This window comes from Pieris rapae, chromosome 19, assembly GCF_905147795.1.
Source record: "Pieris rapae chromosome 19, ilPieRapa1.1, whole genome shotgun sequence".
NCBI classification, from domain to species: Eukaryota; Metazoa; Arthropoda; class Insecta; order Lepidoptera; family Pieridae; genus Pieris; species Pieris rapae.
Window position 1 is genome coordinate 2546198 of NC_059527.1, and position 22675 is coordinate 2568872.

The 22675-nt window shown below is 31.5% G+C and overlaps 3 protein-coding genes across 4 annotated transcripts in view; 1 reads left to right on the top strand and 2 right to left on the bottom strand.

The window, feature by feature from the left end:
* LOC110997730 (calcium uniporter protein, mitochondrial) overlaps positions 1-4291 on the bottom strand; it is a 110420-nt gene extending 106129 nt beyond the window's left edge. Inside the window, exons 1-2 of the mRNA XM_045632391.1 lie at positions 4138-4291; positions 2462-2567 (exon numbers count right to left, since the gene is read on the bottom strand). Of these exons, the coding sequence (XP_045488347.1) occupies positions 2462-2567; positions 4138-4242 (211 nt within the window). The 5' untranslated portion in view covers positions 4243-4291. The remainder of the gene's footprint in view (positions 1-2461; positions 2568-4137) is intronic.
* A 1343-nt stretch (positions 4292-5634) lies between these two features.
* On the top strand, positions 5635-16115 carry LOC110999083 (phospholipase A-2-activating protein). The gene is made up of 16 exons (XM_045632416.1): positions 5635-5918; positions 5988-6221; positions 6303-6493; positions 6685-6826; positions 7204-7361; positions 7590-7731; positions 7964-8144; positions 8507-8616; positions 9515-9607; positions 10500-10670; positions 11147-11270; positions 12075-12135; positions 13444-13569; positions 13946-14091; positions 14728-14852; positions 15447-16115. Exons 1-16 carry the CDS (start codon positions 5782-5784, stop codon positions 15613-15615), a joined length of 2310 nt encoding a protein of 769 aa, XP_045488372.1. The 5' UTR covers positions 5635-5781; the 3' UTR covers positions 15616-16115.
* A 397-nt stretch (positions 16116-16512) lies between these two features.
* Positions 16513-20005, bottom strand: LOC110999084 (IST1 homolog). Of its 2 annotated transcripts, XM_022267982.2 has the most exons (7): positions 19954-20005; positions 19639-19864; positions 19145-19527; positions 18750-18883; positions 18089-18217; positions 17520-17570; positions 16513-16980 (listed from the first exon to the last, which is right to left on the bottom strand). In XM_022267982.2, exons 2-7 carry the CDS (start codon positions 19818-19820, stop codon positions 16750-16752), a joined length of 1110 nt encoding a protein of 369 aa, XP_022123674.1. In that variant the 5' UTR covers positions 19821-19864; positions 19954-20005; the 3' UTR covers positions 16513-16749. The 2 variants fall into 2 exon arrangements, with proteins under 2 accessions (XP_022123674.1, XP_045488373.1); XM_045632417.1 differs by lacking the exon at positions 19954-20005 and having other exon boundaries at positions 19639-19924.
* Between the last annotated feature and the right edge of the window lie 2670 nt (positions 20006-22675).

The window sequence follows — 22675 nt, forward strand, 5'->3', positions numbered from 1 at the left end:
AAAGAAAGATTAGATGACGCTATTAAAACAGACATTGAATACCAGGAAAAAATTAATTCAGTCAAAAGTTATTGGTCTAAATTAATAGACAAAACTCCAGTAGACAACTTCAATAAACCTGAAAAAGAAGAACATACAAGTAATGAAGCAAATAATGATTTTGAAGACACAAAGGAACAGGTTAAAGATGACAATATTGTACCAGAAATTTCTGTAGGAAAAATAATACAATCATTGGAAAATGTTAAAATTGTTGATAGTGTAAAAAAAATAAGTCAAACAAAGTTGCAGCTATGGAAAGATGATACCGAGAAAGTTAAGAGTGATTCAGAAATAGATGAACCACCAGTTGAGAAAATTGTAAAAGACAATAATTCTCAGCAATTTTACCCAATACCTAAATCAGAACAAAATAATACAAAGAGCGATATAAGCTCTTATCGCAATACTCCAGAAATCGAAATTGTGGAATTAAGTAGTGAGGATAATCTTAACGAAAAGACACAGGCGACTTTAATAAAGGCTAAAGGATACGAGAAAGGTTGTGATGATTTTGACCATGTTCGTTATAAAGTAATGAAGTCTGAACTATTTAAAAATAGTATGATAGCAAATTACAAAAAAGAGGCGCAGTTTGATGGCTTACTTCAGTACTTACAGGACTATAGTTTTCAAGAGTTATTGACCAATAATAATATTGTTATAATTGAACCAGTGCGAACCAAAGTAGAACCGACTCCTCGTAAAGAAAGAAATATAGATACATGTAAAATACACGCCTCATACTTAAAGAAAAGCGACGGTTCATTGCAGGCGGAAAAGTCTAAAAATTCAGTTAGAAGACACTTTTTTTATCACCCTATTAGGGTAAATAAAGAAATTATCGAAGAAGAATTACCTAATCCTGATACTGTAAAAAAAGTGAGGAATCTATTCGAAGATACATTAAAGATGAAAAGTCCAATGACCCATGACCCACCATTGGTAGATGAGAACATTGGACTGACGCGGCGTTCAACGTCGTATCGAAACTTAAGTGAAGAAATAAAGACGAATAAAAACGTAGGGAGAAAGAAAATTATACGTCAATTAACCATAGACACTAATTTGGGTCATAAAAAATGGGATAATGCAAGTCTTTCAAGTGGAGTATCTAGCGGCGATTTGAGCTCAAATAATGATTACGATGCTGAAACACTTAGTCCTTATTCAAATAAAAATATAAAAGACAATATATACAGTTCTAGTGACGAATATCTGTGCGATTCTGCTACCCAAGATTTTTGTTGTGAGAGCCAATATGTTAGTCCGGACATTCTCAAAAAAATTCGCGAATGTGGTACTTCAGTAACGTACTATGGGGGGAAAGTATTGAATTCTAAGACTGGTTCAAACGTAAGCCCGATGACTAAAGCAATTATGGACGAGATAAAAAGTTTACAACGAAATTGTAGTGCCGATTGTTATTCGTGTCAAACAAAGTGTAAAGGAGATAAATGTGCTTGTTTAGTAGCAGATAAACACAAGCAAGTTCCAGAAAAACCGATATCACAGGCGGCAGATATTAAAAATGAGATAAGTCAAGAACAGCCGACACCCACAGACACTTTTCCAGGTTTTAAATTCAAACTGGTTAAATCTAATAGCTGTAGTAGCCGATTAGAACTAACCGGCACCGAAGAAAGTAAAAACTTAAGATTTCGATTTAGAAAACCAAAGTTAATCGGCGATCCTCCACTTTCACAAGATGAAGATAATTCTGTGAAAAATAGGATTTGTCGTTTAGAAAGTTACAATAAAGGACAAATAAAGACGCCTATAACATTTAAACAAGAGAAAAGAATAAGTGACATGGAGAAGACAGAAAATAAAGACATAGGTACTATAACTGAAAATTGGTGTAGTATTCGTGAAAGAAAAGAACAAAATATAGAAACAAAATCTTTAATTGAAAACTCAAAAAAAGAGCTGCAAGACAAAATTATAAGCGACCACAGTTTTGAAAAAAAGTTTTATTACGTTAATGACCATTTAGAGCAGAATAAGATGGTTACTACTGGAAAATTTGGAGAAATGGTATTTGAGGAATTTGAGGTATTAGAAAATTGCTACGACAGCTTAAACAGTAATAAGTCTTATAAGTAAGCTTATTAGCAGTTAGCACTATAATTACAGTATAAGCATTCGCTTTATTATATCGAAATGAAGTTGTGATCTGCTTTCTAAGATTACTATTTATTGCTTGTAAATGAAGTAGATGTACGGTATATAAATTGTTATTCCTAAAGTAATTTACTCGCTTTGTGTAATTAATAAAATAATTGTATGTTATAGGTATAAAATTTACATTAATATATTTCAAACTGTAAGTCGATTTCGGTGAAGGTTATAGCCTTATAACTTAATTCAAAATAATAAATTGAAATATAAATAAATCAATGTGTTTATAATTAATCCTTACCGTCCAGTTTTTCTTCAATCTTTGTGGGTGATGACTTTGATCCATGAACGCAAACGCTTGTAAAGAAAGTGCGTCGAGTGGGCCGCCATCTCCAACACCACGATTCCTTTAAAAGCAAGAATTTTAGCTATTTAGGTTTCTCCCTTGTTTGTATGAAAAACTTTAAACGAATTACGGCGTGCGCTATATTATAAGCATTACGTAAGCTAAAAATTAACCAACGCTATATTTTACTTTAATCTTTCTAATTAGTCGTGAGCTTGAATATAGTTTTTTTTTCTTTCAACAATGAAGTCAGGAATTTGTGACAGCAATAGAGGGCCTTACATAGAGAACTCTTTCTGGCCTAGAAACACTTTTTTACTATAAAACTTTTCTGTATATTTACCGAAAGGCGAGCAAATTTTTTATCATTTATGCGACATGTTAACTGTATCAATAGAGTGATTCATGATCAGACTTCAACTTGTAAATTAGTATTGGCATGAGTTCAACATTGACTCAGAGACACATTTTAATAAAACTCAAATTGATAGAGGCATCATATATCATTTTTCAATTAGGTATACTTAACGCGTCATAAATTTCCATTGAAGGCACTGACCGCTAACTCTTCTAGATTAAACTCAAAATTAAATGTTGCTATCATAGCATGTTGTTCCGCTATTCATAGTAACTGGATTAAAATTATGCAACTTTTTGTATGTTTTATATGAAAAATAAGTAGCTTTGCATATAGCAAAACTAATTTCTAACAAACATTTTGAAGCTTAGTTGCTGGTGGTGGTGAATCAGTTTCTTATATTACTCCTGACACTGAATCCTTAAACCAGATATTCAAAAATACAAACATGGTACTTTCCAGAATTACTCAGTATAGAGAATTTATATTGATTAACACAATAGCTTATAAAAATTTTGTACTGGAATATTATTAGTGAAAAATAATGTTTAATACATTTCCATAAAAACTGTAAATATAAGTTTTTAGGATGTTACCAGATTTTCGCCTTCAATTTTATTTAATAGATGATTTTTTTTCATTATATATACTTTAAATTTAAACATTACCAACTCTACACTTTTCCATGGAATACTTGTTTTCTCTAATAAGACTACTTCTTATAGGATTAGTTACTTTAATACTCTAGTTAATTTTCTACTCAGTTTAATCAAAAATATGTATAATATTTAAATTTAGACTTAACACATGATTGATAGCTTACGTCAATGAAATTAATGTTTTATATTTAATTTACTAAAGCATAAACATAGTAAGTATATTATATAAAGAAACACATATTAATATAAATTATATAAATAACCTTTATTTTTAAAATAAATAAATATGTGTTAAATGCATTTTAATGGAAATAATAAATATAATCGTAGATATTTTGACTCAGCTGATTATAGTTAAGAATCTTCCTATGAATAAACACATTATAAAAACTTTTTTCTGAGTCCAAATACCAAACCAGAGAAATTCGCTTTAAAATTATTTTTCTTTTTTTTACTTTTGTCGACTACGACTATACAAATTTACTTTAACATGATATCTAACATCAGTTAAAAATAAATTATTGTAGTTCACGTCCAACTAATAAACGTTTCAAAAATGAAATACCTGTATGAAAATGAACTAATTTACTACACAAAAAGCATGAAACACTTACTTTATTATTCAACAAATCCCTAAATATTGGTGATAAACACAAACCACGATTTATTTCTAATTTTGATAAGAGTCGGCACCTAGAAACACACACCGTCGACGCCATCTTTTACACTACATAAAAACATGACGTATAACGTATTACGCAGCCGATAGGCGGTAGCCGGTATGTGAACTCTCGTACTTCGTTACTCCTGTGGGCTTGTATTGTAGGTATATCTTCGTATGTAATGCCTACCACTCAATAACAAAGATTTAAACATTGAAGTTAGTTTATATATCAGTATTAATAAAGTATGAATAAAATAAATACAGAAATAACCTATTTTAACATTGTATGTTGTAGTAACTTTACCAAATAAAAATTTAACAAAGTTAGACTACCTTTGGATATATTTATGGATAGTTTGTTAATATATTCTATTTTATTAACACAGTTAATTTAATTGATACTTTATAGGAAAAGTTGAACTTACTCAGTGACCGTAGATATATACTAGAAAGACCACCGTAAATTTAAATAACGCGCCTTTTGGTTTGTGCCATAGAGTATACATACAACCCTAAAATAGCTTCATATTAATATAGAAATAACGTAAAAGACTAGACATGTTCAGTGATACTTTAATCAACATTTAACGTAGATAAATTAATATAAACATAATTACTTTTAAAATATCAGCTCGTTTATCTTATGCAACGATCTTGTTTGGTAACGAAATAAAATAAATAAGCGGGGAACGGTAAAAATATAAAAAAAAACAAAATATATTTTGTATTTCTTATATAATTAAAGTGATAACAATTAAATTCGCTGCTTGTTATCCAATATCTCAAAATCACCTAGCTAACTGTTTACTTTATTGGAATTTTGATTGATTTTTGATTTATTTATTTATTGTTCCCGAAATCTATCTCGGACTTGCAAATCTGAAATCATCCAAATTGGATAAAAATATTGGATAAAAATAAATAACCTGAACCCTGAATTTATGTTAACTTCAAGCAATTATATCACAATTTTCAAATTAAAATAAATAAATTTTGCATGAAGAGTATATGGGTGTTCTATCATGTTATATCAGAAGGTTGCGTGTTCAAATCACGTCGGGGTCACCATTTATGATCACGTCGGGGTCACCATTTATGGGATGTTCTATATTTATAAATCACAACCCATTTTATCTTTGTTAAATTGATATATTTCTTCACAAACAACGGTAATTAATTTATATTCTAATAGAAACGCTCAAAGGAAAAAATACATGCTCACTCGTCTTAAAAGTCTATTCTGAGTGACGTCTGTTTTCTTCTTTTCTTAGTGTCCTGTATTTATATTGACACATATCAATATCGTATAGAAAATACTACACCAAACAGTATGTACATTTTTAGTGCGTATCTACGATACGCTACAAGTATGAGCTAGTTTAGCTATTATAAGTCTGTGTCGCCCAAACAATCTAAACAAAAGAAAGGTCTGTCCCAAAAATATATTTTGACTTTGATAATACACTGTTCTACAACTCCTTATACTTCAAAGACAAAGTTTGTTTTAATTTTTGCCCGGATGATATTGCTGTTTCGGCGTAAAAATTAAAACTAATTTGTAGGATAAATTTTGTTGTAAGAACAAAAAGATATAATGGCAGTTCCAGATTATAAACTAAGCACAGTCCTTTCCGGGCACTCCATGGACGTACGTTGTGTTTCCGCAACTAAGGATTATTGCATATTATCGGCTTCACGGGATAGAACAGCTAAGCTGTGGCATCCAGAAGGGTAAGACTGGTTTTGTTTATGATACGGCTGCTTATTTTTATACAACTTATGGAAAATATACTTTTACAGCGTAAAAAACTATACCAATGTAGTTACCTACAAGGGGCACAAAAACTTTGTTTCCTGTGTTTGTTGGCTTCCACCGTGTGAAGCGTTTCCTGAAGGATTGGTAATAACTGGAAGCAATGATAACACGATTCTAGGTTACAATCTATTAGATGGAGCAGTTCAGATTAATTTAAAGGGCCATGATAATGCTGTTTGCAGTGTCACACCTGGTAGAGATTCAGGAATTCTATTGAGGTATTTAGTTTGTGTTAAAATTATTTGTTTTGAGGTATATTTGACTTTTTTTGCTATTATTGTAAAACTTTCATATGACAGTTCTAGTTGGGATAGTACTGGAAGAATATGGAACATAAATTCTCCTCAAATGGCTCCCATTGTGTTGAAGGGTCATCAAGCAGCAGTGTGGTCACTTGTGGAACTAGTTAATGGCACATATGCTACAGCTTCAGCTGATAAAAGTATAAAGTTATGGAGGAAGGATGGTGGCTTATTAGGCACATTAACAGGTATACATATATTACAAACTTCAAATATAAATAAATAATACTTATTCTGACTAATATCTTTGCCAAAATACAGTGTAAATTCCATGTCATTTAATATGAAACTCTAATAATAATTTTATACATTATGTTAGTTTATTAGTTATTTCTTAATATTGTGTTTATCCTTTATAGGAAGTTATGTGATTTTGCAGGTCACACTGACTGTGTTCGTAGTTTGGCAGTGTCCAGTAATGAGACTTTTCTCAGCTGTGCAAATGATGCTTCAATAAAATTATGGACTAATAAGGGTGAATGTCTTAACACTTATTATGGCCATACTAACTACATATACAGGTAAAAAACTTTATCATATTAAAAATGTCAAGTTATGTGTAAAATAATTATAATTTTAGATAATAAATACCAAAGATAATTTAATAATTTGTATTTTCTAATAAAAGCAATGCTTTCATTTTATAAAAAACAAACTCTCTAGTAAGTACTATGGTTTAAAAAAAAATCTACAGCAAATACCATGTTAAGTATACAACACATACACAACAGACTATTACTGGTGGTTGCTTTATTTAATAGCATTATTAAAATATCTATATGACTGTCTGAAGAAACCTAGATATAGCACACTAAAATGCGCTATACCTAGGTTTGTTAAAATTTTAACTAAATGTCTAAAAAACATATTTTTTATGATGAAATGTTACTGTTTTCAGCATTAGTATAAATCCAGGTGTGGAACATAGTTTTGCTAGTTGTGGTGAGGATGGCAGTGTTCGAATATGGGCCCGAGGTGATTGTATTAGAGAATTAAGACTGCCTGTTCAATCTGTATGGAGTGTTGTTTGCTTGGAAAATGGTGATATTGTTACTGGTAAGTTTAGACAATCGTAGCCTTTGCATGGTATTTAATTTAAAGGTTTGTTTTGTCTGAGGGCTCCAGAAATGAAAATTTATTTATTGATACAATTTGCATTTTTTGCAAGGGAAAAAATCTTTAATTAAATTTATATAATATTTATAAGTATTTCTTATTGATAATTATATATTTACCTTTTAAAGCAGAATTCTTTGTAATTATTAAATCTTACCAATAATTCAGGTTCAAGTGATGGTCTCGTAAGGGTGTTCACAAAAGACCCTTCACGGTTTGCTGATGAAGCTACACTAAAACTGTTTGATGAAGAAGTGGAGAAAATGCTTCTTTCCTCACAACAGGACTTTGGGGGATTTAAACTCTCTGAGTAAGTTTATTTCTTCTGTAAGATTCATTGTAAATAAAAAATAAATACTCTACAGCTAAGAAACATAATCAGGAAAGTATGCAAAATGGTCTTACATCAAAAACAACTGATAAAATGAGATTGTGTAAATAATAGTATTGAATGCAAATAATGTATAGAATTGTCTCTGCCTACTTATATTTAACATTTCTTAGCTGAATTAGGTAAAAAATTTAGTTAAAAATATTTTCAGATTACCAGGCCCTGAAGCTCTCTTGGATCCTGGTAAATCAGACGGACAGACAAAATTGGTGAGACGAGGAACCAATGTGAAATGCTACTCTTGGAGTGCTGCAGAGAACACTTGGAATGAGATTGGAGATGTCATGGGAGCTAAGCCGGCCAGCGAGGGGAAAACTATGTACCAAGGAAAGGTAGTACTAATTTTATAGTGTCCTTTCTAGCTCCTAGAGCTAAGTAATTCTGTTCAATACTTTGGTGCAAAACATACTTGAAACCGAAACTAAGCTACAACAACATTTAGTGTGTATATGTTGTGTATATTGAATTTTAAATTTCAACAAAATCTCCTTGATGGGGTAAAATCTTTCACAGTCCGTTTCACAAAGCATTTTCTTTTTCGAACTGGGGAGCTGTAGAATCGACTCCCGGTGGGTTAATAAAAATAATGTTTAACTGTTTTTAGGCTCATATTTTACAAATTCCACAAAAAACATGGCTTTCCACTGGATTAAAGATCAAAATGTTTTATTTATGTCAATATATCTTTTTTCAGGAATATGACTTTGTATTCAGCGTGGATATTAAAGATGGTGCACCTGCACTGAAGTTGCCTTTTAACAAGACTGAAGATCCTTGGGTCGCCGCACAAAGTTTCATACACAAGTGAGTTTCTATACGACGACTTAGGGTCCTTCAAGAAAAGAGCGTACAAATTCTTAAAAGGTCGGCAACGCACTCGCGAGCCCTCTGGCATTGAGAGTGTCCATGGGCGGCGGTATCACTTAACATCAGGTGAGCCTCCTGCCCGTTTGCCCCCGGTTCTATAAAAAAAAAAAAAAAACTATCTGAATTTAAAAAAAGATAGGTCAGTTACATTGATCCACGTTTGATGCCTGATGTTGTAAATTTTTAGTATATACACAGGTTTTGTGATTATGTTATTTCTAGTGTTGATGTTTACATGGGTGGATTCTAAATAAGAAATATTGAAAGTTTTGTAAAGCTCGGACCTCGTTCGATAGATATGCTGAGGGCCGTTAAAGTATTACGTACGTATAAGAGATACGTACGTACGTATAGAGGGGGGGTTTCTTTGATTTTCTTATTTGGTGCAGCAATTATTAACTTTTTTTCACATATTACCCACCATTATGTACTTTTATTTTTGAGAGCATTGCCTTTTTTTACTTAATAATTAACTATGCTAAGGGGGAAGAGGGAATAAATTGCAATAAGTACGTACTACTTGCCCCACACCACCAAATTTGTGGTTTGCCGATGCAATATTGACAGTTTAAAGAGTCTCGTTTTGAGTTTGAGAGTGTTGCTGTCACTTTGCAACTAAAATTAAATTAAAAGCAAGTAATGAAGCGACCTTGATCCTAGTTATTTGGCTGAAATATCTTTCAGGCCGTTTAAAAGGCGCTATTTAGTTGAGAGGCTAGTCTGTTGATTGAAAGGCTAATTAAGCTAGTTGGCTGCGACATACACATTGATTTGTTATGGGTTCATAACATATGATACCTTAGTAAGTAAGTTAATTATAGATTCATATTTCCAGAAATGATCTTCCGCAAGTGTACTTAGAGCAAGTAGCAAATTTTATAATATCAAATGCCAAATTGGACTCCTTACCGGCTCCCAGTAATAATGGGTAAGTTGATTATATTAAAAAAAAAACTTCTGTATCACCTTGTTGGGTTAACTCGAACAAGCAAATTGAGAAATAATAATAATAATAATAATTTATTCATTGCACGAATATGGTATAAAATGTCAAGGTGGTACAATTGTCAGTCGTTCGCATATTCTGCCACACACAGTGGCGCGCAAATTTATCTTAGTTTAGATTTTACATTATTAGTCAGATTCATATCAATTAAGTCAATTATCATACATAATTAAATTTATATAAATTACCATGTCTCACACAAATAATCGTTTATTGAGTAGTACGTTTTTTCTAAAAGTAATGCACTAAGTCGCTTTTTAAAGATTCTTGTCGGAAGATCTTTAAGTTATTTCGGTAATCTATTGTAAATTTTAATTGCCATACAGAAGGCGTTTTTCCGAAATAATTCTAAATTTATTTTTGGCACAGCCAATTTCTCCCCATGTCTACTACTTACTACATTCGATTTAAAAATATGTATATTTCTGTGTACGAACAGGGACATTTCTAATATATAAATACATGGAAGAGATAACACTTTGAGTCTCTTAAATAGAGGCACACAACTATCAATGCAATTTGCTCCACAAATTGCTCTAATACATTTTTTTTGGGCCTTTAATACCCTATTCACTTCGACTGAATTTCCCTCCAATAAACTCCAAGTGGGGATTTTCCTGGGCGATATGACCTACTTTTAAAAAATTAGTATACTCAACCGATGACTACACTTTGGGGATCCGTAGGCCCTAATCCATTCAAATAATTGTTTCATGATTACTTTTTGTGGGGTAGAAGAAGCTAAAGCCTTTCAACTTCTATAACTGGAGAAATATTAAAGTATGGAAAAATAAAACTAAAAATCCCTTTTTAGCTATGCAGACCCTTTCACGGGGGAGTCCCGGTACGTCCCAGGATCCACGGTGCCTGGTCTTCCACCACCGTCATCATCGGACCCCTTCACCGGTTCCGGGGCATATACGACGGCCAGTGCATCCATAACGTCGACAGACAAACCCTTGATACCACACGATTCTTATATCAGGTAATTAAAAATAAAAACATTTTGAAAAAGAAAGTCTGGAAGAGATCATCTAAATGATAAGGATGTTTTTTTGTAAATTAAATTAATTAATTCTTAATAATTTCTTTACTAAAGTTATATTTAGGTATAATAATTTAGCAAATTGTATATATATATATATATAAATATATATTCATAACGCCTATGGGGCAGTTGAAGTATTACATTCAGAGCAGATTTACTGCAATTTATCCCCCCCCCCCCTCTCTTGTCTGCAAAAGTAAGGAAAGCTCTGAAAAATAACAGTAAATAATTACTGCTGACGTAATCACCAAACAAGAAAATCAAATTAGTGAATTTCAACTTAACCACCATTACAGTTAAAAATATAATTTAAATGTCAAAAAAGTGGGTTTAAACGCATTTATTTTAATTTTATAAGCATTATTATGATATATTATGTATGATTTTTTGATTATTATATTATCTCTTTACAGATTTGACCAAGGCAATTTAAAAGCGATTCATGATAAATTAAAGGAATTCAATAGTAAGGTCGGGGATAGTCTCAGCACATTCTCTGAAGCTCAACTAGAAGACGTTGTCAAGTTAGGAGAAGTGGTAAGGCATAAAGTGACTTATATTCAGCTTGACAGCGGACTTAAATGTGTGTATTTGTATGTATTAACTGTCAGGAGTATATGTGTCGCAGCTAGCGTAATTAGCCGTTCAATTAACAGCCTGGCCTTTTAACTAAACGGTGTCGTTTAACTAGCGGCCTTAAAGAAGTGAGTGATTTGGATCGATGACGTTTAATTACTTGCCTATCCTGTTGGCTGCTAATTTACATTTAATTCTACTTTCTGCCACTCCTAAACTCGAAACGAAACTTCTAACTGTCAATATGGCGTCGGCAAACCACAACTTTGATGGTGTTTGAAAATTGTGTTTGAAAATGGAAGAGCCATTGGACTCGTCGCTTTTTTGAAACTTCTGGTAACAAAAATAATGTAAATTTGACTCAAACAATTTAAAGAAATGTTTTGTATGTCATATCTTTTTAAGTTCTGCCAAGTAATAACTATATCGTACGAATGGACAAGCATTAGCCAGCCAATTTATTAAACGACTGAATATGTTTCAGGCCGCCAGTTAAACGGCTAATTCAAACTTCAAATTCAAAGATATCAGGTATCTGAGGGGCTTCGCTACTTTGGGAGGAAGCGAGAAATCAATAAGACAGAAAAATATTTAAATCCGATTTATTATAGAACAATATATTAAATACACATATTCACACATATTTATGATTGTGAGAAATTCTAGTTGTAATGGAATACCAATATTGGAATAATAATAATTTTAAAAATTTGTCATAATAAAAATAACAGTTTTTAAGATGATAACAGTTATTTTTTTTTTTAGAATTGTACATACAATCCTGAAACTATAGCTACGTTAAAGAAAATGCTGGAGTGGCCAAAAGGTATACATGTTTTCTTTTATAATTGAGCAGTCTTGAGGTCGTAGGTTTGATATTTCTGTGCACCAATGGTATTTATTTCTATGTGTGTAATACGAAAGTGAAGGATAATCATGTTTAAAGAACTTACTTACTTATTTTTCATTAAAAAAAATATTTACATGAGAAACTACATATTAATATGTATATATACGAGCGAGATACACGTCCCCATTAGCCGTCTCAATTAGTATATGTTCACACTACCATGCATCTTTATAATTTTATATCGTGAGGAAACCTGCTTGCCTAAGTCGACAATGTGTGTTAGGCATAGGTGATATATTGACTTTGACACATGATCATGAAATAGTATATTTCATTACAAGTGCGGAAAGCCTGTCATTGCAACGAGTTCCGACGAATGTCTACCCGAGCCGAGGCGCAGCCGAAGGTGAGGGTTGACAGTCGGGACGAGTTGCAATGACGGTTCCGCACGTGTACTGAACGACTATTTTTAATACAGTTGCGAAAAAATTAAGCAATTTAATTAAACTATTTGCTTTTTTTCTATTCTCTCTACGGAATAAATTCGTTGCACGTAGATATGTAAAGACTTATATGTTTCCGGTAAATTTTTCTCCGAAGCATTTTATGCAATTATACTGCGTTCGGATGGTATTTATTCAAATAAAATATCGTCGAAATTACTCATTTTGTGCAACAAATAACTCAACTCGAAAGAACATCTTTGGAAAATGGCGCCAACCGCAAAGAATATGAGCAAAGCTTGTTTTTTCTTTTCTTCACCCATTCTGGGTAGGCAAAGGGAACTTGGCCCATACAGCCAATTCTTCAGTAGACTAATTTTATTGAAAGAAAACCGTAAAAAACCGTTAAAAATACGTATTTGCATATATTATAAAATTCTTTTTATTTGATATGAAATGAAAAGAAACCTAACCGAACTTATTGAATCCAATTATTAAAATATGTAGAAATCATCTATCATAAAAACTTCTATGAATATTTTTAATAAAACCTTCGTGGTTGGTTTTTTCTTTTTAATACACATTGTTTTGACAGTTGGCAAAGAAAACGCACGAGTGCGGGAATGGCAAAGAAAAAGCACGAGTGTGTAATAGCCCACTTTCCGAACGCTATACCTCCCTGCAATATGCCACTTTTTGAGCAACTGTATTAAAAAAGATTTTATTAATATTATTTTATTAATTTATAAAAAAACCATATATCATATATCTATATATATAGAAGTTATCTGAGGCCCAGACTTAAAAAGACTTTCTAGAAAAAAATTTTTTTTTTTTTCAGAAATTCTATTCCCCGTATTGGATGTGACCAGACTAGCTGTCAGAAACAAAGATATAAACGGAATCATGTTTGATACGATGTATGGACCGACATTTGTTAAATACCTTTTGTCATTGTTATCTCCGGGTAAGTAAATAAACAAATAATTTGGAACTTAAGATTTAAAATCGAAGTTATTAGTTTTTTTTTAAACACAGGAAATACAAAAAATATATCATAAAATGTTTTACAAAAGAACCGTCAAAATATGTTAGATTTCTATTTTCTTGAAACATTAAATTATTACAATTTTAATTGTGTTGATTTGGTTAAAAGTTCTGGAACATTACTTTTATTATAAAGGGGCTAATTTTACTATATTAAAGCTTCCAAGCACGTGGTCTAAATTCCGTAAGTGTATGTTTGTCAACAAAATTCTCGAAAACAACCTTCGTATATTCCTATATTCCTTCGTAGGCTACCGTAAAATTTGCCATATACTGATGATCCTATAATATTTCAGATAATTTAGCGGCGAACCAAATGTTGGCCTTGCGTGTACTAGTGAACGCATTCAGTGATCTTCCTGGCGAAATGTTGGTGCTCGCAGCCAGAGAGAGCGTCGTGCATTCGATCATCTGTCTCCCTCAATTGAGTAGCGGTGCCCAGGTGAGGAAGCGAGACGGATATACTTTTGTAACAGCTGCTTCAATAATTTTATATCGATTGAAATAAACAGGATTACGAAATGTTGCACATTATGTCACCGAAATTTTTCACACATACTTAGATGGAACTAACGTTTAGAATCACTTAATATAAATGCATAAAGAATTGTGTAATGTGACAATTAGAAGTGTTACCTAAATATTAATAATATCTGTTTACGTAACTCAGTCATGTATTGTATACCCTGAAATTATAACACAAATTAAATATATTATATTTTTATTTAATTAGGTAATAACTGTTAATTTCGTTTATGGTTATCTTAAAATGTGTATTCCGTTTTTGTCTTTTGTATATAATGTAACTGTTTAATAAGTAGTTGTAGGAATACTGATAAGCAAATAAATTATTTTTCACACTAAGGCTGAAAATAAAAAAGCATACTTAGTTGACTATAAACTCGAATCCCTTAGCGCAAGCAAATTGCATGTGCGTTCGATTATCTGTCTCCCTCAACAGCGGCGCCCGAGCGCCGGCGAGGAAGGGAGACGGATATAGTTTTGTTATAGCTGCTTCTGTCAATTTTTCAGCCTAATTAAATCTTGTATGGAGAATTAACAATACGCATTATTACAGATCGCGGCCGCATCTTTACTTCTTAACCTATCTGTGGCACTTGGCCAACAAACGGATACTGTAGAACTGGTGGACTGTATAATACATCTGCTTAATAGAATTTCTGATAAGGAGGCTTATTTCAGGTATGTTGACTTTGATGACAAATATTGACTTACTTGCTCGTGATTGGTCGACATGTCCAATCAGATAATTATTATTCTCCTTCTTGGACTTGTCAGTTTGTTTAAATTAGTTGCATAAAAATATTAAAGTTACAGTGTTTCTATATAATATGTAGAAAAGGGTCGATAATTTTTGAAACCAAAACAATAATAGTAGGTTGAAAATCATTGGAAAAGGAGACGAATATTATAAAAATGAAAGGAAAATTATTTACGGGTGATCTTTTCATCGTACTATTTTTTTCACTTTTTATTATTTTTAAAGGCTTCTACCCTGGTCTAATAGTTTATTAAGCTTTTTGTAATAACTATTATATATAACATAAAACCTCATATTTCTAATCATTAATATAATTTTTGATTATTTTAAATTGTAATTTAAATACAAAAACTTATAAAAAAGTGGAAGCTTTTAACAAAATTATAAGGGCATAGGATATTCTTACTTCTTGAATAGTTTATTTAGTATTAAAGCAAACCATTGTTTGTCTCTTTCTGTCAAATTAAGTTTACACTGCACTGGAAAAGAAGGTAAAATACCTTTAATTTTTTCAGAGGTATTGTTGCCCTGGGAACACTTTTGGCTGAAACTCCAAACAAAGTGATGATTCAATCTAAGATTGTCTCAAACTTGACTCTACACAACAGAATGAAAACTGATAGTACGGCAGATCCTAACAATAAAATCAATATTTGCTCACAACAAATGCTAAGAATGTTATAAAAATATATTTAATTTATTAATGACCTTGTTTTTTTTAAATTTTTGAATCAACAATCGCAAAAATTGGTTTAAGTGTTATCCAAATTAACAGTAGCATTATTCTTGAATTGTAACCGTGACTATAGCTAGCAACATAGTTTAAGCAAGACTGTTTCACCATTACTTCCAATTATTATTGTAATGACATTATTTTGGTGCTTTTTGTACAAAAATATTGGTTATGGCAACCCTAAGGTTATATAAAATTTGACTTAGATAATTTTCATACATGTTTTAAAAAAAATTGTGAGAATTAAAGGATTATGGGCATCCAAAAACTTCTTGGGTAATTCCTAAGATATTTGAGTTATAGGGTAGATAGCTTATGCCATTAATTATTGTGCTTTTTCACTTCATACAGATAATCGGGTAATATATTTTGCGTGATGGCAATTTATTTATCAATTTAGTCAATTGTGAAAAATATAATAAACATGCAAACTATTCTCTACACTTTTAGTTTAAACCTGCAAAAACAACATAAAAAACCTTATTTCATATGCATATAATCTGTTGAACTTTAAGATTTTTTACTACTGAAGCTTCCTGTGTATTAGTATTTATGTTTAATTCATAGAATGAGTCTTGCTTTAAACCGAATTTAATTTTTTATTTTAACTGTATATATGTTTATGTAAAACTGAATAGTAGTCAAATACTCTTAAAATTGGTTATAGAAACCGGCAGCAACCTTAAAAATCTTTAAATTAAAGTTTAGTTGCCTTGCCTAGGGTTGATATAAAATCATACTGTATAATGGTGGAATAAGTCTTATATTTTTAACATATTAATATATTAAAAGCATACATTTGAAATGTAAAAAAGCAATATTGAATAATGATTTATTTCATAAATGAATTTTATACATATCGTTTTTTATTTATCACAATTCAGTTCAATATATTCTTAACCTATAAGTAAATAAAATATAACATATTTACAGTAATCATATATGTTATCCATTGTATATAAACCAAAGATACAGTTAGTTTTGGTTGAAATAAGCCATTGATAAATGAGTTTTGTGACAAATTAAAATGTATAAACGAATAAAAAAAATATGCTTTGCAGATATCAATGAAAAAGCTAATCATTTTACTTTTTCTTTTTCAATTCTTCAAAACGTCTGTTCAGATCTTCGAAATCAATCTCATCCGGTGCATTAGGCTCATTTGAAGCATTGGAGTTAGAACTGTGAGGAACCGAGGGTAGAATAAGATCTGACGGAACTGAGGGTAGTTCCGGAAGTTCGGGGAAATAGTTTGTTGGCGGTTTGGTCCTTGGTTGGGGCTGTGGAGGATTACTTGAACTTGGCACGTTTGGAGGCTGGAAAAAATGTATCATTAGTAAGAAAAAGTAGGTTTTTGTGTTTATACATAATACACGAAAACGTGTTATTGTAGTATACATCGCACAAAAAATCGAATTATTAAACTAATCAGCCATACAGTGAATCTAGCGCAGTGTCGCCATATAATTGGGCACTTGTGGCTCTATTTCATGAATCAGCAAGCTATCAACTGTCAATGTTTATACATTATATTGTAATGTTTCGCAATAGCCTTAATGAAAATCCAATATTAGTTTTATGTAAATTGTAATTGTTTTGTCAGGTGCAAACATTTAATTAATTGTTTGAAGTAAAGAAAAACTAGTTGAAAATATTAATCTAAAATCAGTTACTATTTAAATACTGCATAGCAAGCAACATGGATTTTAGTAAGTCTATTATTCTATTAGTTTATCTAAAACAATGATTCTAAAAAACAGCAATACATTGCCTAAATCAAACAATAAAACAAGCACTAAAATTAAAACTGCATTATAATCTAAATAATATTGTGTTGTGTATTAAAATGTATTACCAAGGAGTGATCTATGCTGTCATAAGCTGGTGGAAGATTGCTCATTTCCTCCTGAAAGGAAATATACAGTGATATCTACAACTCACAAGTCATAAATGTGTCTTCAAAAGAACTTAAAGCCGATACATTTTTGTTAAGTTAATCGTTTAGAATTTACTAGAAATTATTATGTGTCAATTAAAATACTAATATAATTATAGAAATCATAATACTTTTATGACAGACGTAGTCTTAAATTAATATAATCAGATTTAACTGTACATAAAATATCTGGTATTTTTAATAGTTAAAAGTAATGCATGTAGAAATAGTTATTAGCGGTGAGAGTAATTGATTGCTAAAAGGCATTGCTCTGTGTAAGGCATGTTAATAAATAAAAACAAGCAATGAATTAAAGTGATTCTCAAGTAACTATAATTTGTAGCCTAGTTTAATAAGCAACTAATCATTAAAAATACAAAATACTACTAAGATAATATTTTGTATGATTAAGCAAAAAAATAAGTTTCATGATAAAAACTAAGCTAATTAGGAAAAAAAAACTAGAATATTTATCTCTAACATCATACCTGAATGAAGGAGTTGTCGAAAGTCTTGGAGTCAACACCGGGGGGGACTTTGTATGTCATTGGCTTGCTGGGTCCACCATAATTAGGCGGAGTTGCAACAAAACCACCAACCTTTCCACCAGATGGCATCTACAATTATAATTATTGTGAAATATTTAACATCATTTTTCCTAATCAGTATTGAAGATAAATGTATCAAAAGTTATGTTATATCTTTTGGCCAGGACAATTTATCTATACTTTTAAAGGATCTTTTAACATAAGGTGTGTCCTAAATGCCTTACATGGCTAATCATTCTGAAGTCTACAATTCACTAAAGCCTAACATTAATTTTAATACTTTATAAAAAACTACATTTTTTTATAAACAACATTTATAAATCACTTCTTCCTTATTTATTAAAAAGGATTAAAATGAATAGCAGTGTTCCGTCCAGTTATTCTCTCTTTTACACTCTAATCCATTGGTTTTATTTTATTTTTAAAATTGTTGTTCATAAGATACATGTACATATTTACTAATATGATTTTATAAAATATGGCATTAAAATTAATGAGACTTACCATATTTGAAAACAAAAATGTGAAATAAGGTAAAGCTTATCAGGTTAAACTACATTATGTAACTGTATAAACTTATTCCACAATTATTAATACTTACAGATGGATAATTAAAAGGTGTTACAGTAGGTGGTGGGAGATTAGGCATCTGTGGCATTGATGGTGGCTGAGGATATCCAATAAAGCCTGGTGGATTAGGGGGTCCGTTAATGTCTATCAACATTGCATCTCTAGCTGAAATTAAAAAGATTTACGATTATTTTGAGTAGTTCTTCACAAATATAACTCTATCAAGTATTTTTATTGCATAACAGTATAGTCATACAGTATGAGTCAATTAAGATAAGGTATAATAAAAAATTCATACTTTTGTTTTAGGTTCCAAAAAACTGTTTTTTTTTAATATATTTGAAAACCATTTGTCCTACTTATAAAAATTAATAGGGCAGTCAAAAGTTTGTTAGTTTAGTTGAGCAAAATAAAATTTATACAAACCTTCTTCTTCTCTCATAACTTGCTCGTCAGGAGTATACTCAACATTAAAGTTCTTTGCAATTTCTATAAGATACTTTTCAACAAGTATCTTAGGTGGGCTTTGAACAGACAACTTGTGTCTCAGTTTCTCACTAATAGAATTCACACTCTCACTACGACAGGCTTCTGCATATACCTTGCCATATTTAGCAGTCAATAAATCAGATATGACTTTCAGCTCTTGCACATCTGTATGCATTCTTGGTGCAACCCAAATAAGGCTTGATATTGCCTCAGCTAAGCCTTCGTCCAAGTCTTTCATCTGTGTTATAAGACCAAATCTTGCAAGGATTAGATCACAATACATTTCCACTATTTCCATTGCCTCCACCATATAATCTTCCCTGGATTTCATAAAAATAAGCAAATAAATATATTAAAAAAACAAACAATATTTTTCTTGTAAGCACATTATAATTTTTTTATTAATAATATAACATGTATAGAAAACTTACCGAATTATGTGTTCTACGCGAATCTTAGCTCGTTCTGGTTTCCCTGACGCAATATACTCTGCTATTTCTTTACGTGCCTTCTGAGCTAACTCCGTTTTCTTCTTTTCCAACAACTTCAAACGATTAATTGAGAGTCGTAGATGAGTCTTTAATTTGCTATAGTTTGGGTTTGTTGAAAACATTTTTACAAGTAAGAATTGTAAAATTTGAGGATAAAATCAGGTACCTACGAAGATGAGGGACGAGCATTAGAAAACTAGATAGGAATACGTTGTGTATGTAATAAATTAAAGAAAATTAATAGCTATTACTCACCTAATTATTTTTATTTGTTATTATTTTATGAATCATCAATCACTATTTTTTTTTTTTTTTTTGGAGTTTATGGCCTGGTATCTAGACCTTTAGGCCAAGTCTTGAGTAGTTTTATTTGGTTTATTATAATTTTCCCACTGTATTTTTGATAAATTTATATAGAGGTACGTAATAAGATCTATTTTTTAACATATCACTCAGGCGGCGGGAGGGATCTTGCACTATCACTTGATTTTTCTCTATGTCATTAATTTCACTTACATCAATCACTATTCAAATTTCAATCCCACAGATAATCGCTAATGAGTTAGCATGACACTTGGCATTGGCAGTTAGTACTCACGAGTCGCCACAGAACGGAAAATTAAGCTACAAACAATAGGGTAACCTAATTAGGTGGCGACTGACCTCGAATTTCCGGTGGATGTGAATATTCGCATGAATATTTGTTGTGAGCATGCTCACAACACCCATATTTACGATTCGCATGTGCTCCATCCCATCCACAGTTGCAGTCAAAATGGCGGACGTAGAGGTGATGGCGACTGACTTGTAATGTAACATTCAAAGGGAATCGAGCTGCTCGGCTCTATCTACTGACATGCTGAATATTTGTCTTGTAACGTGCTCACATTGAGCGAAAATTCGATGTCTGTCGCTACCTTTATAGTGTTAAGTAGAGTTCTCTTCTCTATCACTAGTCTTATTATTAGAATTCGGTGTGTTTGATCCAGCGCAGGTTTTAATTCTGGGTAATGAGTCTGTATCTACCCAATGTAACAAGAGATTCTAAAAGATAGGGAGTTCTTCACTTTTTAGCCCTTATATCGAAATGATAAACTAATAACAAAGTACAATATGGTACGTAAAAAAAAACAAAATAACGTTTCTTTATTTTAATACATTTACTTACAATTATTATCTCGTACGTTCTAAACACTGTACTGGCTATCAAAATATACATTTTAAAGAAAACAACAGTTTTCTAAACAACTAAGAAGACATTTGAACTATTAATTATGGCACACTTTATATTGTATCAAAATATGAAGTTTATTATTCTTTTAATTCGTAGTTCATTGAGATTCTACTTACATACGTTAAGTACAACTGTTAATATGCATTAAATAAATATCACATACTTGGGAGCGTTTAAATGTTTAACTTTACAACAATTATGAATGATTTGTGTGCTGTAAGTTATATGAAAGTGTAAAACAAACACCTTAACCCTTTCAGACCTGAATTATTTTTTTTCATCCGATGGATTTGGTAAATTCCATGTGTCTAAAGTATAATCAGGACACTATTAAAAAAATAAATAAAAAAATATTAGCCTTAAACTTTACGGGAAAATCAATTTTTTCTTAATGTGCACAATTGTGGACTCTCGTCCTACATAGTAATAAGAATAAGGTATGCGAAGTTGTTCTGAAATTAAATAATATTAATTTAGAAACATTTTTATTACAAATTATAAATGAATTAAAATAGTTTAATTCTTTCTATAAAAGAAAAATAAACATTTATTATTTTTTTGGCATAATCAGTCATTGGCACATGAACAATAATTAGGAAAAAAATATTTTTATCTAGTGTGGAAGGCCAAGAAGCAATTCTTGTCTTTAGTTAGGCATACATGTACTTTACACTTTATGCATTTGACACGGGATTTTCCTTTGCATCCCACCATTTTACACCTAGTCCCAGTTCCATCGTCATGTGTAGGGAAATGCCCAACACTGTCACCAGTAATTTCAGCTGCAGGGCGAATCTCTCCTGGCCTTCTTGGTATAATTTGCATCGTTGAACTACTGCTAGATGGTCGATCTCTTTTGGCGATAGAAAATTTATCTTGTAGCACCAAACTGTCAGCCAAACGACGCCGAAAGTAAAGCAAAGTAAGTCGTTGCTTTTTTGGTGTGCCTAATAAGTCGTTTGGTGTGCCTAATAGGATTTGTAGTAAATGGTATGATGAAAAATAATTATCAAAGTAAAGCTCATGACCCTGGCTCTCTCCGATTCTCTTTGCGAGATGTACAACTATCGAAGCACCATAGCCAATATTTTTTGCAATATTACTGTCAAGTTCTGGAGAGGAGGTCTGGTAAAGAATAAAATCATAAGCTTGGCCATGTTTACCACATAAAAAAAAGATTTTGAGACCCCATGGACAAGGTTTTCCTTTTATATATTGTTTGGCTACATGTTTTCCGGTGAAAGGAACCATCTTTTCATCAACACAAAGTTCTCGTTCAAGTGGTAACTCTAAGCATCGATTCCGAACAGCATCATAAATGGATCTCACTTTATGAAATACATCTTTGCAATCAGCCGGAATTTTCGTGTTGTCAACAAGATGTAAATTATTTCGTAATTCAAAAAAACGGTCCCTTGTCATATTAGCTGTGAGGGAATGCTAATGTTTGTCTCCCAGTACATTATCAAACAAGGGTAACTAAATATTCCTGTGGCTAAATGTAATCTTATAAAATTTGCTAGGTCCTTCATTGTCATCAGATTCAGGTGGAAATAACTCCCTTTGATTTTGGTGAATGACATCTGCTCCAACTCTAGCAGCTAAGGGTGCTGTACGAATTGAATCTCCATAAGAATAATCTTCGTCATCAGATGATAACAACAAGTCAGAAAAATCTCCTTCTTCTAATGCTTGTAACGCCTCCGGTGAGAACATATTCGTGTTTTTGAATCTGAAAATATA